The 24,510-nt window shown below is 42.0% G+C and overlaps 1 protein-coding gene and 1 non-coding gene across 4 annotated transcripts; one reads left to right on the top strand and one right to left on the bottom strand.

The window, feature by feature from the left end:
- The first annotated feature begins 2,134 nt into the window (after positions 1 to 2,134).
- plpp1a (phospholipid phosphatase 1a) lies at positions 2,135 to 13,535 on the top strand. 3 transcript variants are annotated; one of them, XR_014875205.1, is made up of 7 exons: positions 2,135 to 2,330; positions 4,665 to 4,819; positions 7,318 to 7,598; positions 10,368 to 10,425; positions 11,948 to 12,124; positions 12,292 to 13,366; positions 13,419 to 13,535. XR_014875205.1 is itself a non-coding variant. In XM_085167382.1 (6 exons), the coding sequence occupies exons 1-6, from the start codon at positions 2,273 to 2,275 to the stop codon at positions 12,409 to 12,411; spliced, it is 846 nt and encodes a 281-aa protein (XP_085023508.1). In that variant the 5' UTR covers positions 2,135 to 2,272; the 3' UTR covers positions 12,412 to 13,535. The 3 variants fall into 3 exon arrangements, 2 of the variants coding, with proteins under 2 accessions (XP_085023508.1, XP_085023507.1); XM_085167382.1 differs by lacking the exon at positions 4,665 to 4,819 and adding an exon at positions 6,086 to 6,237 and having other exon boundaries at positions 12,292 to 13,535; XM_085167381.1 differs by having other exon boundaries at positions 12,292 to 13,535.
- Positions 13,536 to 17,718: 4,183 nt separating this feature from the next.
- trnae-uuc (transfer RNA glutamic acid (anticodon UUC)) lies at positions 17,719 to 17,790 on the bottom strand. Its single transcript has one exon. It is a non-coding gene; the product is annotated as a tRNA-Glu (tRNA).
- Between the last annotated feature and the right edge of the window lie 6,720 nt (positions 17,791 to 24,510).

Genomic DNA, 24,510 nt, shown 5'->3' with positions numbered 1-24,510 from the left:
ACATTTTCTATTGTTATGAATGTGTGAGAATAAATGAAGAGCTGCAGCCCTGATGTCATGCTTCTCCAAGTACAGCTGTGACAAATATCAATATATGCAATATTGATAATGGCTCTTTCCTCATGAAAGCTGATTCTGAGCACTACAGGAAGCACTCAGAGGTCGTCATGGAGACATTTATTGTGAAAGCAATCTTTCTATGTACCGTGATTGTCACAGGCAAACATGTTTAATACAGTGATTTCACTTCTTTACAGTGGGAGAAAAGAAGTGAAATCTAAGTCTTTAAGTTATCGGTCCTTTAAGACTACATATCTGTTTATTTCTCGTGCATTAACAAGTAAGCAAAACAGTGATGGCTTTTAAAAATTAGCATATCCTCTTCTTTTTAACTTTCTAACCTCTCTTTAACTTTGTCTCCAAACTGATCAAACTGAGACCTGAAATGTGACTCACTTGGATTTGAGATTTGTTCACTGATGAATATGTGATCGGGAACATCATGAGCGTTGTCACGGATTCAAATATTGAGGATGGATACAAGAGGAAAACCAAAAATAACCACACTGGTCCGGCCGGGTCAAGTCAAACGATGATTTAATGAATACACGCATGGGAGATGGACACCATACAGCAGACAGCATCAGATCTCAAAATGGTGGAGCCTTGATCAAACTCTTATAGCCTCTAGTGGCCCCCACCTAATCATAAAAGCCTAAACATTCACACTCTTTCTCACACAGCGCCTAAGCTACGACCTTGGCTCCCTGTTTATCTGCTCCTGGTGAGATGGGGCAGTATGCTCTGTTCTCTTCTAACCAGACAAATAAGGCGATGACTTTCTGCAAACAGTATTTCTTATAACTCAGCAGTATAATGCATCATAAAACAATATCATTCATTCACAATAAATCAACAGTCTAATATAATGCAAATCAGTTTACCAAATGTAATAGTTATCACCTTCTTCTAATTCAGGAGCATAATGCAAACTAAAACTACATAATAATTCACAATCTTTAATTAGGGGTCTAACATGGCATAAAATAATATTATAATCCGACAGCGTGTAATATGCAAACTGAATTTATAAGGTTTTAGGAACTAGAGCTGTTGCAAATGGCTGTGCTGAAGTTAGTGTTTCCTCTTTTAACTTTAACTCCTTCATGGACATTTGACATGCAATGTTTTGTTTAGAGGGTTATATAACCAATGTCAGTCAATTGTTTGTGTTTAAATATCTGCAGATAAATCACAGTGATCACGGAACTGAAAACATTGGAATGTGAATCAATGCTAAAGAAGTGCGCACGTTCAACCACCGGACCCTAGAGGGCGATATTGATACAGCGGTTCAATGAAAAATGTTTATTTATTTGTGAAATTAAAATGCAAAAGGCAGTTTCTAAAAGGACAGCACGCATTAAACTTTTGTTTTTGTTAGACATTAGCTATAATTATATACATACAAATTATAAGCCATAGCCTAAAAAAGCCGTTCTCCACATCTTTTAAGATGCAATAAAAAATCCAGACAATCAGGCCTAATATTAGTTTAATACACGTATTTAGACGTTCAGGGTCCCCAGAGGCACATCCTCATAATTATATTAATTTTCTCAGCGGAAAAAAAAACGTTAATAATTGCCTTGTAATTGTAAAAACCTTTTTTTTTTTTCAACAATCTACCGATATTATATGAACGCGCCATTTTAAAGCTTCATATTTCCCCCAGCTTCACGCGGGTACGTGAATGCAGCAGCGGGCCTGGCGTAGTTGCGATCTCCTCGGGTCTTCTCGTGTCCGCCACAGGCTCGTGTTTCATTGGATACACACAGCGACACGCGGGACAGCTGCGAGCCGAGACTCGCTGTTTGTTTTTATCACGAAGCTTTTTTTTTTCAAATCGGCTGTAAATCCATCATGAAGCATATGCGGAGTCATCGGCTGCGCTGCAGTTCACCACCACCGCCCCCACCCAACTACAACAACATCAACAAACACAGCAGCGAGGCCGGTCTGTGAGCCACACTCGCTTCTTTTGATATGCAGCTGCTCTCCTGTGTCCGGGGTGGTCTTTGTGTTTCTTTGGTGGGCGTCGGCTTTTATTGTGCTTTTTAAACAGCTCGCTGCTGCCTTCCTTTGGCTCTCATTCAATCGGAAGGAGCACAGCAGCAGCTACGTCCTGAGGAGGAGCGTCCCCCTGGTGTTTTATTACGGCAGAAGACCCGGCAGCAGACAGGGACTCAGGAAAACACAGGCAAGAGACAACATGTTCGACATGAGAGGGATCCCCTTTGTCCTACTAGATATAGTCTGTCTAGTTCTGGGTATGTATTTAAACGCCTTTTTCCCGTCCTCGCTTTTATGTACTATGCTGTTAGTCTTTTTGATGTAAGCCGGTTTAGGAAGCGGGTATAAACCTGCTGAATGGGTATTTAGCAGCTTTCGTTCACGTGAAGGGAGTGGTGCTGGATTCACTGACGTCGTATTTACAGTGGTGCTACAGTACAGCTGTAATATGTGAGCTTATCTTCAGCAGCTTCTATGCAAACTGACTTTTCAGTTTGTGCTGGCAAAGCATGTGCTGATAAATAATTATGACATTAGACGCAGTGTAAAACTAATAATTCATGCGTTGAATATCATATTAATTACACTGTACCAGTAGATTTCTCTCCTGATCTAGTGGTTTGGTACTTGACGCACTGACGTATTCTTTCACTTATGTAAGGGAAAATTTGGAGTCTATATGCTGCTCTATAATCCGTGACTCATTTAAGCCAAACGTAAATTTCCTGACACTTAGTTTAGAATACAGTGCTACCTCTGCTCAGCAAAGTTTCCTGATACATGTGACCGCACTTTCCCTCCCTCAAAAGGTCTGAAAGCACTGCAGAGCAAATCTGAAACTGTACTGTAGACGTGTTGAATAGCCCCACATGGTGAGTTAGAGACTCATTTCTCAGTTTCTGTTCCCACCAAAGATCTTCTCCAGACACGGCAAACACAAACTGGCCATTAAAGTGAAGCAAAGAGATTATACCATTATAATGAAGAGCACTTTTTAACCACTCCCAACAGGGCTGGGGGGGCTGGGGCTGCTTGTCCCCGAGCCTGGTTCTGCTGGAGGTCTCTTCCTGTTAAAAGAAAGTTTTTCCTCCCCACTGTTGCCAAGTGCTTACTCACAGAGTGTCAAATGATTCTTGGGAGTTGCTCTGTATTATTGTAGGGTTTGTTGTTGTGGCTTGGCGCTATACAAATAAAATGTGATTAAATTTAATTCACATCATGTTTCAACAGGTCTTATAGTCGTGTTGATATTTCTCAATTGGCCATCGCAGTAATTGCTATGTCTTAGATTTAAGGTGAGCAAAAAGAAACATATATCAATTAAAGGATGCAGATTTCTTTCTGCTCTACACCTGAACCTGTGTTGCCCTGAGAAGCTGCTGGACTGCCTGCGTGCAGTTCACATTCACCCTTTAATTCAAAGGGGCTATTAAATTACAAGCAGGCATCTTGTGAGAGTCTGTTTCCAGACAGACGGAGGCTGTTAGCAGCAGTCATGCACTGCTGCATGTTGCCAAACAGGCACATGCATGTTGTACTGTTAGAGTCACAGGAATGTCATCTGGTAAATGTGAGATTAAGATTTTTCTTTTTTTTCTTCTTCTCTGCCTATTTGTTTGTGTTTGGCTGCTCGCAGCAGTTGTAAAGTTAGCCGTGAGCTGTCTGGAGTGCGTTTCAGTCCCAGCTTTCTGGCATCTCCAGCTGCTCCAGGCCGTCAACTTCAGCTGGTGAGGAGCTGTCCCTCATGAGGGTGAGGACAGCTGCAGAGGAGGCACGCAGAGCGGAGATACCAGGCCGAATGAATGGGCAGTTTATTTGTAGATGATGGCATATCCTGGCGTTGTGCGGCTGTGCGCACCCGTCCATTTGCAGCCTTGCGCATTACCTTTCACTGATGGACTCATGCTTTCTGCTAAAATGAATCTTGTCTTCTCCGCACCGTACAATGAGCTAAACAGGCTAAACAGCCTGCAGGAATGGCAGCAGCATTACATCAAGACTTTGGACTGTCTAACTAATCAGCCCGTTCTGGTATCTTTATGGTATTTTATCTTAGCCGAGTCCAAAGCTCCTCTCACATCTGTGTGAGTCAGTCGTCCAGCCACAAACCTCTCAGCGCAGTTTACTGACAAATTGCCCAAAGAGTGGTTATGTCACTCGTGCCGGAAGATGTTTTCATCTTTAAGATGTAATGTTGCAGAGTATAAACCAGTATTTCTTGTGTAACCTGATGTAGTTCTTGCTTACTATTAGGACAGGTACTGCATTTCATTACAAGGTAGTGCAGCTGTTGTAGATGTTCAGTCTTTTTCACCAAATAATCACCAGTCTGAAGTAGTCCAGAACTAATGCCACACATTGTTCTTATTGTTCTTGTTCTTCAACATTATTAATAAAAAATAAAATAAAGCAAACAGCTTTTTATGATATATTGATTTTTGATTTTGGTCTTTTCATCAAATTTAACAACACAAGTAATACATAATAAGGTTTGTCCCGTTTGACACCTTCGTTCTGTATAATATGTTGTATGTTTTTTTAACGTATGAATTTTTTGCTGTGGTAATTCCTCCCGGTTTCTCCTTCCACAGGAGGTCTGCCTCTGGCAGCCTATAACCTGGGTAAGATCCGTCCCTACCAAAGGGGTTTTTTCTGTACAGACGACAGCATCAAGTACCCTTTCCACAGCAGTACAATCACCTCCACGGTGCTCTACACTGTGGGCTTCGCCCTGCCCATTAGCTGTGTAAGTAGGAGTCGCTTAAAGCAGGCTCAACATAAATACACGACCCGCCTCACAGCCAATATATTGACTTGCCAACAAGCACATGTTCCGTTCTGAGCCGGTTCCTGTGGTGTGACGCATAAGCGGCGGTTTTAGTGCCCCACTTGCATGGGAAGCAGTCTTTACTGTTGTTATCAGCTTTGGCAAGTCAAAATATCCACTGTGAGGCGGTCTGTGGGGACTGAGAGAACAGCACATCAAAGAATAAACACCCAGAGTCGAATGGAGGACAGCAGTGACACTGCTGATTGTTACTGAGACTCTGAATATGTGTCGGCTCCTTTTACTGGAGGTGTATTAAAAAGAGTTAAAGGTGAAGGAGGATGTCCACTTTACAACTACTGCAGAACAATTAATAATAGTTTATTTTATTGTCATTGTCAAGCACTACAGATGGATTTGTAGGGGGAAAAAACCCTGTAATTCACTTGTTTGGTTTCCTGACGCAGTCAAAGAGCTCTAAATCACATTTAGTCCAGCAAAGCACACAATCGACTATTTCCAGATATTTAATTGTGGATAATGACTGAAGTCAGGAGTGGGGGGTTGGTTTTATGTAAACATCAGAGAGAACTTTATGTCTCTGTTATTAATCTGTGCAACAGACATTCAGGCTGCGTCCTCTGTTCCTTAAAATAGCTGGAATGCTCTTCTGGAACAGAGCGGTTGTTTCTGGAGAATGACGGGAAGAGCAGGAAGAGCGTCTGCTTTCTGCTGCTTTTGTAGCATCAGTGATTCATCCCTCTCTTTTTTTCCCCTCAATGTCTAATAACTGCTGTTCAGCGTTATTACGATTGACTCCATTGTTCCCTGTCTCTTAATGTGAGGTTTGGGAGGATACGTGGGGATATGGAACAGGACCACTGAGGAAGGTTTTTTTTCTTTTTAGGAAAGAGGAAAGTGTGTTGATAACAAAGAGACCGAATCAGCCTAGAAACACAATTGCCGCTGTTCCCAGCGCAGGAGATGCACCTGCTCAGCTCTAATCTTTTTTAGGATTGACTTTTCTTCATTAACAGAAACACTAACCACAGTTTCGCCATCTGTCGCTCTAACACTTTAACTATTAATGATGTTGCTGAAAGCCGGACTTCAGAGGAGCGTGGGCTTTTCCTCGACGCCCTCTCACGTGGCTGCTGGCTCCTGCTTTGCGTGGTGGAGAGAACTCTGTCCCGCTGACATCTTGTAACCTGTATTTGTTTCTCTGTCTCATTGCTTCTCTGGTAGCTGGACTCCCATTTGCAATTCTCACTCTGCGACACAGTCCTTTCCACCGGGGCTTTTTCTGTAACGATGATTCAATCAAGTACCCCTATAAAGACGACACCATTTCCTATCAGTTGTTAGGAGGTGTCATGATTCCCGTCACGGTACTCACTGTAAGTGCACCAGTTTTTGTTTTCTGTTCACTTCTGTACATCTTTTATTTTTTACTCTTCTTCAGTTTGGAGTTTTGCTGACTGCTTTCATCCACTTCTTTTTTCTTCTTATACTCGTGACCCTGCTTAATGGAACTGCATGGTTCTAATCCTCAATGCATGATTTGTTTGAACCCCACTCTACTAATGTGCTAGCAGTTTGATTTGTTCAAATCATTTTTTGAATGTTCTACATTTAATGAGGAAACAGAAAAGAGGTAGAGGTTTGTTTTTTTTACCTGACCTAATCTTCCGCCTCAGGCTTTAAAATTGAGCGGATGTGTAACCTACAGATGTGAAGGTCTACGCAAACCTTCTAGTGGTGACGGAGGTCAGGTTTTATCGTTTTAAGTAATGACACGGCTATTTAGAGTTGTTAAACCTACACTATTTTTAACTGTAAGTCGAGATAAAGCAGCTCTTCTGCTGTAAAGTAATAATGAAGAAGTAGTGTGTTTGTTTAAGCCTTCGAGGCCTGTTGCCTGTTCATAGCGTTGCAGAAACATGATAACGTGCTCATAAGCCTCAGGTTTTATTTAAAGTTTCAGATGAACTGAAAGAGCGAGGCTTACTGTGTTAAGTGGACATCCTCCTGTGACCTCAGCAGCTCTTGCAGAGCCCTTCTGATTACCGTCAAATGAGCATTTATGTATTTCGAAAGCAGCATTATGAGAAGGATTTTCTTCGTTGTAAAGGATTAGATCAGAAGATAAAAAAAAACAAACAAATTTGTCAGACATTTTTTTTCATTATTTAATGTCATAATCTTAGCAGAAAAACTGGAAATGAAGAAATAGCACATATTTAAAGTTGGCTCCGCTCTGTGTCTGGTTCTGTTGGAGGTTTCTTCCTGTTAAAAGGGAGTTTTTCCTTCCCACTGTTCAAAGGACTCATCATAGATGAGTCTTCAAAAACAAAATCAAAACAATGATCCTGGGATTTTGCCTCTGACGTTCATTTATCTGCATCTTCTTTTTAAATGTGTCACCCTGTCATTCTGTATAAAGATGTAACTCTGTGTCCTCCCGCCCCTCGTTGCAGATGATTGTTGGCGAGTGTCTTTTAGTTCATCTAAACCGCATCAAGTCCAAGTCGTCTTTCGGCAGCTACGTTGCCTGCATTTACAAAGCCATCGGCACCTTCGTTTTCGGTGCCGCCATGAGCCAGTCTCTGACGGACATCGCCAAGTATTCGATCGGCCGGCTTAGGCCGCACTTCCTGGATTTGTGCAGACCTGACTGGAAACTGATCAACTGCTCGGCAGGGACTTACATCGAAAACTTCACCTGCACTGGAGACGCGAAGCAGGTCAACGAGGCCCGGTATGTATGACCCAGCACCAGGAAAGCAGGGCTCGAAGCAGGATTGTCAGTTTGAGTAAAAATGATGTCTAGGCTAGCTTCTCAAGTGTGATGATTCAGTGCTGTATGTTATATAATCTCCAGCTGGCCTTTTATTGGAAAAAAGCAAACCATTTAAACAGATCACCATGGACTCTGATTCATCTTTTTATTCTGATGTTTAGATTTGAAACTAGCGGTTGCAGCCCGAGTTCAAATAAGAATGATTTTTTGATTTCAGATGTTGAAACGAACACCTCTTTTCCAACTTTATGCACACCAGCTTTGTTTTTTTTGGGGTTTTCTTCTTGTTGAGCTGATTATTGGAAAAATCCTCAGGCCATTGTTTTGTAATATGTTCATAGCGTAAGCACAAAGGGCAGAGGTGAAGCATGTCACTGAACAACTTCTGAATAACCGTTTTAAAGTTGTGCTTCTGACTTTCAGCTTGTGCTCAGCATCACTTGCATCTATTACTGAAGCGTAAATGAGAACAAGCACATCAAACCTAGCAACGTCACACCAATGGGAGAAATATGTAGGTTCCAGTTATACGTGTACGACTGAGTTGAGATGGCCCCTTTTGATATTATAAATAAGGTAGATTCTCAGCACTTACTCAGCACCATATCCTGCTGTAGATAGTGGTTCAGCAGCCACAACCATGAGCTGTATTTGTAAGTACACAATTCTGCGTTTTTTCTGACATACTTTAAGTCTCAGGTATTAAGTGTTTGATTACTTTCGCACAGTTAGAACAAAGCAAAGTGCTGTACTGTGAAGCTGGATTTGCTGTTAGCGAACCTCAGGTTTCTTCGGGACAGTTCACTTCCCATCGGAGGACATCACCGTAGTAACTTAAACACCAAACCTTCCCCAGAACCAGGCTGAACCAAACTGCTGCGATCTGTTGGGGTTGATGGGAGGCAGACAGGACATAAAGACACGCTGTGGAAGAGAGCCAGAGATTAATAATAACTAATGATCTATAAGCACACAGTAATTCATTTTTAGATTCACACAGCCTAAATGTATTTGTCCTTCCTGGCTGAGGCTGCAGCAGGATTATACTTCTGAAGTCTTATTTGTTCTTTATAATGTTCTTGTAAGAAATATCCAGCTTTACTCCCATCCATTGTCCATTGTTTACCGTCACCGGCGGCGTTAGCACCACCGCTCATACCGAGACCCAGAAAAGCCGGGTCAGTTAATTCAGTTGAGAACCACATGACCGCTTGATTTGATTTTGGTCGTTAGGGAAGGGAAACAAACCTTGTTTATGTTGCTCTCCTTCATAGTACAGTCGTCATTAATGATCTTCTGGCATAGATAAAGATCATTTTTAAAAAAAACAGCTGGGAAGTGTTTAGATGTGGTAAATGGGTGACATCTGTAATGTGCGCAGCTGCAGCGCGAGCCACTTTGAGTAATATCACAGGAATGTAAAGCGTATTTTGATTTAAGGTCTCTGTCTCTTATCAGCTCAGAGCAGGAGGAAGAGTATTGGGAGGAGAGGATTTCCTCTTCTCAGTCTGACGGAGGCCCCGGCCACAGAGGAATACAGAGAGTTACGTGTTTATTATGGGCTGTGAGGAGGTTTACGTTACATTTGATTCTCCCCTTCTTTATCTGTTTAAAGCGAGACGGGGAAACGTTTTGCTCGAGCTGCGGCCCTTGAGCGTAAGAGGCCCACCTACCCTTTACCGCTCTGGGGTATCTGCTGTACGTTTATCAGGGCGTGGTGCACAATCATTGCTTCCTGGAGCACCATTATTACTCAGCAGTCTGCTTTTTTTTTTTTAATAAAAAGCTGCTCCCTGTCTTTGTTGGCATCTGCTGGACTCTAATGCATCTAATAACTGCAACAGGAGAGGAGAGAGGAAGCTGAGATAGACTGCCCAGCATCATCTTACAGTAATATGACACCTCTGTGTCTAAGGTTTACTGCCCAGCAAAGACACAGCTCACTGTCAAGGATTGAGTTCGTTTCCATGGATGTGAAATCACAAATATTGATTTGTAAGGTGGCAATCATGAATTTTTCATCCTGTCATCCCACACAGGGTGCCACAGTCCTAATCTGATGCCACTGTTGGGGATTTATGGAGGTCGGCATTGTTATTGTTTACTTTGCTGGGTGTAACCAACAGTCACTGCTGGGGAGTTGATTTATAGATTAGCTTAATTGTTAATGATGATGAAGATTTTCAGCTTTGCTATTTTGAGGGATTTTCTGTAGAGCTTTTAAAGAAAATAAGTGTCATGTTAGCAGCATGTTAGCTAAAGTGTGCTTTTAGGTCAAAGGATAATTCTGGGTTTTTATTATAACCTAGTATATTTCTCGTTTATTACAGCTCCTGGGGCTCATGCTAACTTGGCTCTCTAGGGTTAGGGGAAATAAGATGTTGAATTTAAAGCAGAGTATTGCAAGTATTGGTTTATAGAGATCCTTAACGCAGTAGCTGATTTTTTTTTTTTTTTTTTTTCAAATTCCTCCACATAATCCACTGATTTTCAACAAGCAGCAGGTTGTTCTGCGCTGCAGTCCAGGCCCTAAATCTGATCAGTAAAAGCCTCCTGACTGGGAAAATTGTGCCACAGTATCCACAGTGTGTGCACATGGCTGCTGATGTGGTGTTTCAAACGAGCGCTAACTAAAGCTGGGGACTCTCCAGTCAGCTCAGACCGCCGTGTTAATAAAAACATGTCCTTACTCGGGTGTTGAGCTATGCTTTTGTCTCTCTGTTGCAGGCTCTCGTTCTACTCCGGCCACTCGTCTTTTTCCATGTACTGCATGCTCTTCCTCGCTGTAAGTATCTCAGCCAGCTGCATGTTGATCTGTAATCCCATCCATCAATGTTTGACTTGACCGGTGTGGCGGCTGAGGAAGCAAGGTTATTATAGTTGACTGAAAACTAAAATTCGATGTCAAAGAAACATTTTAGCTAATCAAAAAAAAACCAACAACTAAAGATCAGACTTCTTGAAAAAGTAACTAAAATGAATTAAAACAGAGAAAGTTTTAGTATTTGTTTGAACTATCCATCCATTCTTATATGATTATCCAATCCAATGTCGGGGTGAGTGGGTGGATTTTCTTATAGTTGAAAATCTATAATTAAAATTATAACTTTAACTAATTATAATTAGATTGAAACGAATAAAATCTTAATTAAATTCAAAGTTTTTTATAGCGCTAAATTACAACTTCAGTGCAATTTATATCTTAAGGTAAAGACCCTACAGTAATACGGAGAAGCCCCAACAGTCAGATGACTCCCAGTGAGCAAGCAGGAAGAAAACTCCAGCAAAACTAGGCTCAGGCTCAGAGAGGAGCCATCATCAGCCCGGAGGAAAAAAAAAACAACTAAACTAGTTAGTTTGCTTTTTATTGTTTGAAAATGTTTAGTATTTTTAAACAATAAAAACTGAAGTTACTTAAGCAAACCTGCTCTGGAAGCAGAAATAAAAGTGATTAGATGTTGTGACTTGGAGTTTTGTCCCCCACAGAGTGCAGGAACTTTCCCTTTATTTCCCAGCAAAGCTCCACTTTTTACATCTTCCGCCTGTTAATGTACAGCTACGCCCGTCAGTCGTTGAAAACAAGGAAACTCTCCTTCAGATGGTCTAATGGACACAAAGGCACAACTTTTCACCTCCATAACTGGTCCATAACTCCATAAGTCCATAACTGTAGCCATCTTCCTGGTAGTTTAGACGAAATTATGCAAATGCTGCACCAAGGCTGTTTATGATAAGCTGAGTGTCTGCTGGCTGTTGTTTCATGGCGTCACGAAGCAGACATCATTATTTTCCAAATGATTACTTACAGTTCTTTAAGATTACATCTGTGCACCTTCAACCTCGCGCCCGTTATCAGCAGCACTTCTGTGTGTTGTTCTGAGGAGATTTTACTGCCCGGCTCCGATGGACTTTGCGGTCTGCTGACTCATTCAACAGCAGCAGATATAAATAGACACAGGGACAAAGTCTTGGCACCGATAAAGCTCTCACACACACCCAAAGAGGAAGTCTGAAGTATGGAAAAGCGCTGCCATTTAAATGACATTTGACACAAAGCATAAATCTTTGCAAAGCCATGGAGGTTGTCTGTGCTTGGGGCCACACCCTGTTTTAATGAACAAATGAACTCACTGGACACTGTTCCTGAGGCAAACAGAGGTATAGAGACATTTATCAGCTTAGATCATCGATCAATTGCAGATAAACAGCCTGCATTGAACAAATTCCTTCTATCAGTAAAATTCTGAGACCAGCAGGTTTTTTTCACATCCTTTCCCTTCGTGAACGTCCAGCCTTGTGTTTCTCAGCTCTACCTGCAGGCTCGGCTCCAGGCCGACTGGGCGCGGCTGCTGAGACCGACCATCCAGTTTTTCCTGATTGCCGCCTCTGTGTACACCGGACTGTCGAGAGTGTCTGATTACAAGCATCACTGGAGCGACGTTCTCACCGGACTCATACAGGGCGCGCTCATGGCTCTGCTCGTGGTAAGTCCTGCACTGATCTTTAGGTTCAGCCCGCAGGAGTTTTTTATATATCACCCCCTTCTGGCAGTCAAGGTAAGTACTCAAACGCTGTGTGTAGATGTAACTGTTCAAACCTCAGTAGCACTTATTTTTAATTATTTTATTCATTTATTTTTGGTCTATTACAGGTCTTCTTCGTGTCAGACTTTTTCAAGCCACAAATGGAGTCCCGTAAAGAGGCAGACATCCCACACACGACTCTGCAGGAGACGCCGACAAATGGAAACCACTTTGAAAGCCCTAACTAAGCTAAGTGAGCAGTGGAGGCGACCTCTGCTCTGTCCACACGCACTCCCGGGATCCCAGCTCTCTACCTACCATCTCGCGCCAATTATCTCTGATACCCTGCATGGATTTACAACGTGAAGTACTTGATTGTGCATTAAGTTCGCCGGTGGACAAAACACATCCTAGAAAACCCACACTGGCCTGTTCAATTTCAAGACAGTTTGCTGTCTTGTCCACCACTTCTCCTCGTGGCTGGAGAGAGCTGAGACAACCTGTACAATCCCTGTAGTTAAGCTGACTGAAGCAGATGTAGGTTAGGGGCTAGAGGTTCTGAGAGGATGGAACTCTTTTTTTTTTAGCATGTATGAATCTACTGAACCAATGGAAAGACTTGCCTGCATGCACCCACTAAAGGGTCTGACCACTGCTGGGAGGGGTGGGGAGGTTGTAAACCTGTGAATGTATCTCTGCTTAGTGCTTTTCCTGACCTGGAGTCAGTGTGCTGGATGATCTGCTTTAGGGTCAGCTTGGTCTCCATCCTTCTGACCATGCTGCCTCAGGTTCATTGTTAATTAAAGGGCTGACGGCAAAGCCGATCCTAGACCAGAGGCTGCCGACACAGCTGCCGACTCCAGGTCAGCACCGTCTTCCTCTCCAGCTATCTAACCTGATGTTCAAATCAGGAAGTTTGATTTGTATCACGACTGGTTAGAGTGCTGCAGAGTTCAAGTCATGTGTTGCCTTTGCTGGACTGCTGCTGCTATTACAGCTTCCTGTGTAACTAATGTAAACATAAATAAATGGACAGTGTGCTTTTTATATAATCTGTAAGTAAACAAATCACCATACAGTCATTTATTGAAATATGTCAAATATGTACATCACGCTCCCTCATCTAAAGAAACAAGGAAAAATAAAGCTGTTTATTATATCGTTTTCCTGCATACAGGGTTTTTATCTTTAGTACTCGATGAGGTGCTGTGGGTAGAGACCGGCAGGAGGCTTTTGATCTTTGTTATTCCTGCAGGAAAAGAAGTTAAAGAATGACTTATTGAACATGTTTTACAATATTGACATAACTTTTCCTGAACAGATGCATAATCTGAAAGCTTAGTTTATTGGTCAATCAACATGCATGCCCCCCCCCCCCCCCCCCCCCCAAAAAAGGAAAAGAATTACAAATACATAATATAATATAACAATCAAATATCTTTATTTAGAAGTGCCTAAAATTTATTGAGCAGCAGTACATCTAACAAACTGTCTGACGATTGTGAAAAGGCTCTGCTGTTTAGGGATTTAACACAGACTACATTTTAAGAGAAACTAATAAATATCTGGTGATAAATGAACCATGGATGTTCCTTACCTTCAGCAAACATCTCTGTGTTGCCAGTAGCTTTAGATCCAGTATGAAGTCTCTGCACTCTGATGATTTCAGGTGCCATCTGCTGCCGATGTTTTAACAAGTCTGTAGTCAACACGACGTTTACCATTAGGGTTTTACAGCACTTCATGTTTCCATTTGCTGACAGGCTTTATGGACATGCAGATTTCCCTTTCTAGTTAGGAGCATAGCACTTGCCTGCCCGGCTTAAACTACTACCAATCAGATCTGATCTGGTATTACTACCTCTGATTGGCCAGCCGGCATGCCTGACCTGAACCCCGTTGAATATTGTCAACAACTACCTAACAGCCCCAAACTCAATAAATCTCAGTTACAAGTGTGGCTCCAGGGTGGTAGAAAAAGCTTTCATATCCTTATTTAAGGATGTTCAGGAGAAGCTTCTGTTAAAGGTGGTTTTAACTACTATATACACTTATGGGTTTAAGTCATGTGGTCTCATCGTTGGGTTGGACCCCTTTCAGATGTTCACAAAATAAGCTTATGGGGCTGTAAGAAGATTTAACGTGGAGAGCGGAGCATAAAATACATTGTTAAATTTTCTTTTCTCATCTCTTCTTCAAGAAAACAACATTCACAGCAGCTGTTTCAGCTGGATTTTCTCCAAATACCAAATGGTGTAGAAACACACAGCCAATCGGGCTGGGAAGCTATCATCTCCAGCTGAACTAGCAGCAGGTGGTCTTTAGTGACAGATGACAGCCCTGTATACACCAAACACACATATGCACACACACACACACACACACACCTTTATGTCCACAAATAAAGGACTAAGAAGTGAGAGGAGTAACAAAAGTCCTGCTGAAAGAGAAAAAAAGGTCAAAACACTAACAGAAGACACTAAATCCTCACCAGTAGCTCCAAAACACACCACTGAACTCAACAGTCAAACCACAAAGCACCAAAGATCATCACTCTGAGGCTGCTCCACACCGAGACTCCACTTCCTTCATTATTCAGTATTAACAGTTCAGAGAAGCCAGTGCTGTTTGAATGGAACTGGTTTGCTGACAAAAGTTAGTGGATCAAGACCATCGTCAGAGCCTTCCATCAGATAAATATGTCCAAAGACCATTTGTTAGGCTGAACCCACATAAAAAAAATCCACCCACCTGAAGAATCCAAGAATGCAAAAGGAGCTCTAATGTGCGGGAATAGGAATAAAGTTGTTTATGTCAATGTTCGGGGAAGGATGAATATTTGTACGCTGAGTCAAAGGAATGACTGTTTGTGTTCGTTTGTCCCCATGTTTTCCTGGAAGACAAAGCAGGACAGCGAGGCGGTGGCTTGGTCAGCTGTCAGATCATTCAATTGTCAGAAACTGTTGGACATCATCTCAGTCAGCAGGAACTCATCAGGACTGGAAACATTTACTTTTATCTTCTTTTTTTATCAAACATGAGCTTTTAAAAAACAGGATCTCAGAGGAGGTGTGACATGTGAGGTGTGACATGAAGAGCTGCAGCAGACGTCTCCTTAATCTAAATTACAATTCTCTGACGGCATCGTGACTCAGGCGATGCTCAGCATTTCACCATGTGAGGGTCCAGTTTCATTGTCTCATCAGTAATAAATGAAAACAGGGCTGCAGCAGAAGTGAAAAAGATGCCAGCATTGATGTGAACCCTCTCTTGTAAAGCCTCTTGTGACAGTTTGATTATAGCACTACTGCTACTACTCAAACTACAGATTTGTAGCATGAAAATAAAGGCCAAAAGCATCTTTTAACAGATTGTAAGATGCTTTAAAAAACTGGGGATTGAACCACCAACCTTCTGCTCTACCTGCTGAGCCCGATTTCTGTTTAGAAGCTGCTCCACCCAGCAGTTTGCCATCCACACTGTGAGGTGTGAGATTAGTGTTTATGCCAAGCAACCTTTCTCATTTTTAATTTGTTGGACTTCTTTCGGGATTCCTTACAAAGCTGTGCGATAAGTACCAGCTGTCTTGCACATGAGATCATTTCAACCACCACTTTAGCTGTCAGAGTGATGGAGAGCAATGTGAATGAAAACTGCGTGCTTATCTAGCACCAACAGTTTCATTTATCTGCTAAAAACCTCTAACCCTCATCGTTACGACACAAAGATTTCACCAGCACAGCTGAAATCAAAGCAAGAAACTCTTAAATCTCAAGCTCAGCTTGTCTGTGCTGGTGGCCGCGTTTGTGTTGGTAAAGAAAAGAGATCACGCATGCACACTTAAACTGTAAAGCTAGGACTTTCCTATAATTGTCCTTTCAATATCTGAAAGAAAACGTTTAAATGAGCCTTTACATTCACATCATAGATTTTCACTATGAGCACTACTCAGCTCTGTCACCAACATCATTTGCCATGTTTTCCCTTTTAGAAATAAAAAAATAAAACAGGATTCCCGAGTGTGAGATCTAAACTTGTTTGGTAAACCTATTTTTTTTATTATTATTATTGATGTTTCCTATTTAAATTATAAACTGTCTTGGTCTCTTTTGATTGGCGGCCCAATCAAAGTGATGTTTATTTACCAGGATGTGCTCCATTCTGTTTTGGAGTCAGTGGGAGAAACGTTTCATCACTCATCCAAGTGACTTCTTCAGTCTCAGCTGACTGCAGGTTTACCCAACCTTATAAACAGTACATTTGCATAATGAGTGAAACCAGCCCACTGAAGGAACAATGGGCTGGGAGGTCAGTTCCTTCATCATAATTGTGCAAATTCTCATGACCATTGATCAACAACCACTGATCAATGGCCATGAGTACCATTCACAGAGAGTTGGGGAATGGCTGCAATCACAGCATTGTAAGATGGTGACAGATGTACCCTTAGCCCCCCTCCTCGATTCAGAGATGGTCTTTCCCTTTTCACGTAAATGGCCTCCTTGACTCCGCGCTCAAACCAGCGTTCCTCCCTGTCCAGGATGTGTACATCCTCATCATTGAAAGAGTGTCCACTGGCCTGTAGGTGTAAATAGACTGCAGAGTCCTGGCCTGACGAGGTAGCTCTTCTGTGTTGTGCCATCCGCTTCGCCAGAGGTTGTTTGGTTTCCCCGATGTATAAATCCTGGCAATCCTGGCACTTAACAGCGCACACTATGTTACTCTGTTTGTGTCGGGGACCTGATCCTTGGGGTGGACCAATTTTTGGCACAGCGTGTTTTGGGGTTTAAAAGCCACAGAGACCTGGTGTTTAGAAAAAATGCATCTCAACTGCTCCAATACTCCTGACACATATGGGATCACTACAGGTTTTCGCTTGGGCAGCGGTTGTCCTTCTCTCCTGGATCGGCTGGAGCTTTCTTTAGGCGCCTTCCCAGCTTTGACAAAAGTCCAGCTGGGATGACCACATTTACTCAGGGCCTACTTGATATGAGGTTCTGCTGTGTCTGTGGGGATGGTGTTCACTCTGTGTTGTAGCGTCCTGATGACACCCAATTTATGCTCAAGTGGATGATGAGAGTCAAACCTTAAATACTGATCCGTATGTGTAGGTTTACGGTACACGTCAGCTTTTAGATGTCCCCCATTACTGATGGAAATCTCACAGTCTAAGAAGGCCAACCTGCCACTTTTCATATCCTCCCTGGTGAATTTGATGTGTTGTTCCACCGAGTTAATGTGATCCGTGAATTGCGATACGTCCTGAGATTTGATTTTCACACGTGTGTCATCCACATATCTGAACCAATGGCTTGGTGGTGTTCCAGGGTAGGATAACAAAGCCCTCTTTTCCACTTCTTCCATGTACAAATTGGCCACGATGGGTGAAACTGGGGAAACCTGCAGTGAGCTGAGACTGAAGAAGTCACTTGGATGAGTGACGAAACGTTTCTCCCACTGATGAACAGTCAACTTTTGGATATTTACGTTATACTTTCCCACATTACTTCTGAATGGGAACCCATTTAAAATAACAAAGATACAAAATGCAACATTTCCCATACCGGGAGTTGAACCCAGGCCGCCTGGGTGAAAACCAGGAATCCTGACCGCTAGACCATATGGGACTTGTCAGAGTATTGGAGTATATCATGGTTGTTTTGCTTCTGATGTGACACAGAGTAAGTACAATGCAAACTTGTGACCATTTGGATGAGCCATTCTCATGATTTACATAGAAAGTTGCTTTCTGTTTGGTGCTTTCCCTGTGTGTGGGCAAAATAAGAGCCCACCAAAAAACAACAAACAAACAAACAAAAACAAAAAAAGATCCCTGTTTCTAAAACACTCATGCTACGCAGCATGAAACAAAAGTCCCTTCACTGAGCGTAATATTTCTGTGAGATGTGCAGTTCAGTCTACCTGCTTTGCTAAACAAACATGTAAAAAATGTAAATCACCAACGGTGGCGTCTGTAAGGACTGGAGTGTAGAGATGAAAGAAGGACGATAAAGGATCGCAGCAGGAGTTTGAAGCTGTTAGGGAAAGTGGGTTAATCACCAGCCTACAAAGGAATCAGTTTAGTAATCCAGTTTGTGCTGGACTAGTTAGCTTAACATTTCATTCAAACTTAACCTGGCTAATCCTCAGCACATTACAAACTTACTTTGGTTCCTTAAGCGTTGCTCATGTATTTCTTATTGAAGTACCTTCGACTGTATAAGTAATTTTAGACCGTATTGTTCTGAACATGTGTAAACACCTAGAGATACACAAACTGAAAGGACTCATGCAAATCACTTACAGTTTATATGTCAGCCTTTAAAGGCCATACAGGTGGAATTGTCCTTTTCTTTACAAATGCAGGGGGGATGGTGCGGTTGGGCTTGTAATAAATTGCTGGAACACAGCCTGATTTTTTTCTTTGTTTGTTTTTTTAAACACAATGCAGTTAGACTTTTTGAAGATAATGTACAGGATAAAATAAAATCTACTTACAATCATATTAGGAATTTTTCCCACCATGCCACCTATAGGAGTAGGAATAACGAATAACGCCCTTGCTTTCTTCCTGTGTTTGTCAGTGTGAGCATATTGGACCGTAACTGAAAAGCAAAATACAATAAAAGGTCACTGATTCTTATCTGACAAAAGGTAGGACTGTAGATAAACAGACAAGTTTAAAAATGTAAAATAATCTGATGTTTAATGTCATCATAAGGCCTGACATTTACTCCTTGACTTGGATTTCTTTGCCTATATCGGCCAGCTGCTGCCTGATTTTAAAGCACGTGACGGTGTGGTGATTCATCCAGATAGATCTTACCCGACAACTTAATACACTACAATATATACTTATAGATGCTATTAAAATCAGTGATTTACATACAAATTCTTATCTAATCTGCAGTGTGCACATATGAAAATGCTTACTCTCCACTACATCAGGCAAAGCCCTGTAGTGTTGGAACTGGTAGAAAGACTTGCATGCACTCTGAGTTGATCTCCTGCACACGCAGCAGGTTGAGCACCATGTTGTAGGTTAGGTAGAAGCCGCTGTTCAAAGGATCTGTAGAGCCCTGCACAGCAGGATGAAATCACAAAAACATCAACTGGACAAAAGTACAGCTGTGATAAATCACGCATTCTGATTAAAATGTCAGCTTTTTCCTAAAACGGGCCAAGAAATCTAAATAAATGCAGGCTGAAGTCATTTTCTCCACTTAAAATAGTGATTTTGTCATCACAACCTCTGAACCACAGACATCTTTCTCCAAGACTCAGTGCAAGTTCAGAGCTGTCACAGTGCCAACGAACAGTTTCAAATTAACACTACTTCTTTGAAAAGCTGGCCTGCTGTGTATTTATAGCCGCGCAGCTATAAATGTGTCAAATCAAAGGCAGGGGACAAAGACTCTCTGGCTTCTTTGTGACTCTGTGTTAAGGTTTGACAGCACACCAAGCGGCCTCATGACACACAGAACAACTTCAGAGTCACTGCTGACAACCTCCACTCAGTGGTTCACACAGATTTTTAGTAGGATTGTAATTGATATGAATGACTAGAAATGCATCAAAGAGGAGTGTGTAGACAGCTGTGAGGTGGTCTGCAAGGACACGGTTAGGAAGAAGACTAGAAGAAGAAACTTCATGACTTGATGGTTAATAAAAAGGATACCAGATTATTCACAGCTGGGCTCACCTTCTTATTCACCATGAAAAAACAGTCGCTCTGTCATCCGTTCCTCTCCTCCCAGCACACAAAGACATGTGGATATACTCTATATCTGCACTGCTATAAATCTGCATCACTCATCTATGTTGTGATGTGGAGAGTGAAGCACTTTTCCAAAGGCCTCTGAGGACTGTGCATTGCATCACACATGGCACTGACTGAACTCCACATTTTTACCTCTCTTACCAAACTAAAAAAAGTGTTTAAATGATCCAACTTTCAATCCAGGCATGCGATGCGATCAGCTCTTGACTTGGAAGAGAGATTTTTTAAAGAATGAAGGTGAAGTGCGAGTGCCTGCGTGGAGCTTTGGCACTATCGGAGGCAACAGATGTTCCTGATGAACCTCTTGGAGGGCAGTTTCACTCTCCCTCTCTCAATTTCTCCAGTCCTTAGAGCACATAAGAGCCCCCAGCTCTTATAAACAATACGTGGCTGTTTATGTGGCAATGCAAGCTGCAGCGCTTGAAGACCTTATAAAGGCTTCAGAGCAACACGCTGCATAGTAACTGCATACTTCACAATTTATGAGGAGCTCTGCATTTTACTGGCCTCTAACGGAAGCCATAGAAAGACAGATTTCTTTCTGGAGGTTTAAATTTTCACAACATGCATATCTAAAGTAATACTGCTGCAGAGAAAATGATCTATTTACAGGACTTGACATTGCTAACCATGGCATGACTTTGCTGCAGATGATTTTTTATGCAAAACAAAGAAAGAAATAAAATAAAATATCAATGTATGTGTCTGATTGTGTGCTCTTTCAACACTGTGATTTTTGCCATCAATCTTGAAACAATTTTTGGCACCTTTCCCTCATTTCATAGTGTTACTGTCACTGACTGTTCATTACGCAGAAGTTAGCAGCAGCACAGTGCGACACTATGGCTAAAGTCAATCTGAAAACAGTAACATCTGGACCATTTGCAGAGCAGATGCTGCAACACAATGCTTCCACTCTAATCAATGAATCTGGCTACTCCACACCCAAGTTGTGGACACTGTTCTTTTTCCTAGGCGGGAGGACTGTGCAGCATAATTTTTAACAATTTTAAAAAAGCAAGATATGAATGCACAATTTTATTTTGGATTTTCTCTATTCCATGCAGAGTCTGAAGTATACAAATAGCCTCAAATATATACAAAGACTCATTTAAATCTTTTAATACGTTGTCCTGAAGGTTCCACAAAGTGTTTCAACTTGACAAGGTCTTTTGAGTTCGAATTAGTGAGAATGGTTGATTACAACGGGTAGTTTCTCTTCACAAAGATAAAAACGATTTGTTTGAAAGCACTCACCGGATTGACCAAAACTCGGCATAATAAGAAAGTCAATGGACCTCAGTGAAGATCTAAGGAGGAGAACTGCAGATTTATGATGGGAAAGTCTCTTGGAGCCATTTCTAAATAACTCCAGATTCCAAGATCATCAGTTTAAACAACAGTACACAAGTTATTAAAATGTGTTACCACACTCAATGGTCTGGAAGACAGACCCAACTCACCCTCAGATGAGAGGAAATTGTTCAGGAACAAACCAGAAGCCACCACGGCTTTCAGGCCTGCCGTGAACTGGAAACTGCTGGAAAACCTGTGTCACTATCCAAAGTGAAGCTTGACTGAAATTTGAGGCTTATGGCTTATGGGCAAACCAAATGTCTTCTGGAGAAAGGTTTTATTCAGACAAGATAAAGATTGAGCTATTCGGTTGCAATAACAACAGGTATGTCTGAAGGAGTGGAGATGATGTTTTCAAGCCTAAAAACACTGCACCAACTGTCAAGCAAGGTGGAGGCAGCGTTGTGCTGGTATTTGTAGTAATCTTTTATTTTGAGTCCTACTAGTTTTTGCTCCATTCTTGCTGATAGTAGTTTGCATTGTATTCCTGTTTTAGTTTATCCGGCCTTCCCTGTGTTCCCCATGTTTAGTTAATGTTTTGCCACTCTCTGTGTTCCCTTAGTATGTTGCCCTCCTCTGTCAAGTTGCTTGTATTAATTTCATTAAGGTGATTGTGTTTTCTCTGTTTAATTATTTCTTCCTGTTTTACTTTGAGAGAATTTGTGCTCCTTGTGCTTTGCTTTTAGTTTTGCTTCCTTTGTCTAGTCTGCTCTGATTTGATTCACCTGTGTCTTGTTCTCCACAGCGGTGTCCACTTCCCCTAATCACCCACTTGTGTCTGTTTTAGCTGTGTCCCAAAACGTAGGCTGCCTCCTTTGGAGGACGCGGCCTTCGCAGTCTACGTGGGCCTGGTCCTTCGAAGACCAAGAAGGCCAGAAGTGCGAGGCTGTAAAATGGGACGGTCTAGCCTTCAGATTTGCGTCACCGCTGTCTCAGTGGAGTTTAATAAACTCGGCCGTCTGCTCTCTAAAATATGACAGGACACTGGCGTAAATACTCGACCGTCTCATACTTCTGTTTAAGCAGTTTTCTGTTTGACGTTTATTCAGCTGTGTAAAAATCCTGGAGGAACCCGATGGATTAATAAAGTTTTATTTAATCTAATCTAATCTAATAACTTTGATCTCAGCCAAACCGATTTACTCCGGAACAAATAAAACACAGATAAAAGCCAAACAATTACATTTTTAAGTTATCCGAGTGACTTATATATCATGTTTAACCTGAGTAGCGAAAGACAGCGGAGGTCTGAAAACGATGAAGCTGGGAGTCCGCTGCTCTCGCCGGTTCAAGTGACCTTTGAACCCTCCGGCTAGCTATCGAGCGGGTGGGTAACAGACGTCTCCGAAAACGTCGGAGCACTTTGGCAAATATGCAATGTCTTGATAAACCAAGCAGATATTTAAAGTTTACACAGCTACTTTCTCGCCTGAAAATATGTTAAAAGTTTATTTTGTGGCCCAGAAAGATTAGTATGAGTAATTTTAAAACTTAGTAGCAGCCGCTATCGTTGGAAACTGAAATAGGCTGGGCCTCGCTATGAATTCTGGGATACGGTGGGCCACGAAGGACACACCCAACCCATCCTTCAAATTCGGGGAAATGAAGGACGCATTTGTCGGCCGCATTTGAAAGAGTCGACGAATTGGGACGGAAAGCACCCTATGGTCTGTTTGGGGTGAGCAGTAGGCCTCCATGATGAATCCCCCTCTATATCTCCCTCCTTAACAGTAGCTGTTAATTTCCTTACTCAGCAACAGTTCTGCTCACATGATCACAGCTGTCGAAACCAAGGAAACAGAGGATTGGAAAAGCATCCCCATCCCTCGTAGTGGAAAAGTGTGGTGCAGGATCGGGCTGTAGTGGTCTACCCACTAACAGCTATGACCGCAACAGAGCTGGTTTTTATAACGTGACTCATCACAGCAGAGCAAAATAACAGGAGCACAGTGTTTGAGCCCGTGTTGACATTTTGTGTGCAACTATTTAAATTAAGGCTGTCTTTTCTGAGCAGGAAAGGGACTCTGTGGACACGGAGAAGAGTTTCGATGAGGTTTTACAAGCTGTCAACGCCAAGTTCAGAAAACTGCTTCCTCTGGCGTGTAGAAACAACATCTCTGCTTACCTGACACAGTTTGTTGTCCTCGTCCGAACGACCGCGCTTTCTCAAGACATTTCTCGTCATCTGGAACAAACAAGCACTGCATTTTTTAAGATCCTACGCAGCTACTCGGTTCGTTTCTTACAGCTTTGAGTCATTTTAAAATGCTACAAACGGAATTAATCTTGGCATATGTGTGTTTAATGCTAGACAACGCAGAGAGGGGTTATTGTGGAACTGGCTCCAAGGAAACATCAAGCACTCAGGGACTGAGCAAGGCTCTCATGACTCTTTTGAGTTTTTGTGCTAAACTCATTATAGTATTTGCTGTTGCCGCAGAGCCATCTCTGTGTCCATCTAAGTCTATGTGGAAACTTAGTCACAGGTCTTTATTCATGAAACCATTCTGGGAAATGTTCCTTCTTATGAGCCTGTATTAATCATAACCTTGGAGCACCACAAAGTCTGACAGCTCAGTATTTACTTTTAAAATGTCAGGCGTCAGTGCCGGGGAGACTTATTTTACTTGTTTAATCATTAACAAATTTACTTTTAAAAAAGTCTAAAGCATGGGGGGAAAGTTCAAGTTAAGGCCTTTGCTTCAGCAAAAAACAAAAACAAAAAAACTTCATTGATCAAACAGAGCAGGGTTGTGTAGACCTGTTAAGAGGACTTTCACTCACAATGTAACAATGGTGCCAATTCAATTCAATTCAATTCAATTTTATTTATATAGCGCCAAATCACAACAAATGTCGCCTCAAGGCGCTTCATAGATACAGAGAAAAGCCCAACAATCATATGACCCCCTATGAGCAAGCACTTTGGCGACAGTGGGAAGGAAAAATGATGAATTTTCCCTTTTAACAGGAAGAAACCTCCGGCAGAACCAGGCTCAGGGAGGGGCGGCCATCTGCTGCGACCGGTTGGGGTGAGAGAAGGAAGACAGGATAAAAGACATGCTGTGGAAGAGAGACAGAGAGAGCCACTGCTTTTATCTACACATTTTTTCCATTGGAAGAATGTGTAGATAAACAACAGTTGTTGAGCTCAAAGGGATGGCGTTGGCAAAGTTCAGCTCATTTGAACCTTGACCACTCCACACTGTGA

This window comes from Neolamprologus multifasciatus, chromosome 7 (assembly GCF_963576455.1).
Source record: "Neolamprologus multifasciatus chromosome 7, fNeoMul1.2, whole genome shotgun sequence".
Classification (NCBI taxonomy): domain Eukaryota; kingdom Metazoa; phylum Chordata; class Actinopteri; order Cichliformes; family Cichlidae; genus Neolamprologus; species Neolamprologus multifasciatus.
This window is presented reverse-complemented; position numbering and strand designations above follow the sequence as displayed.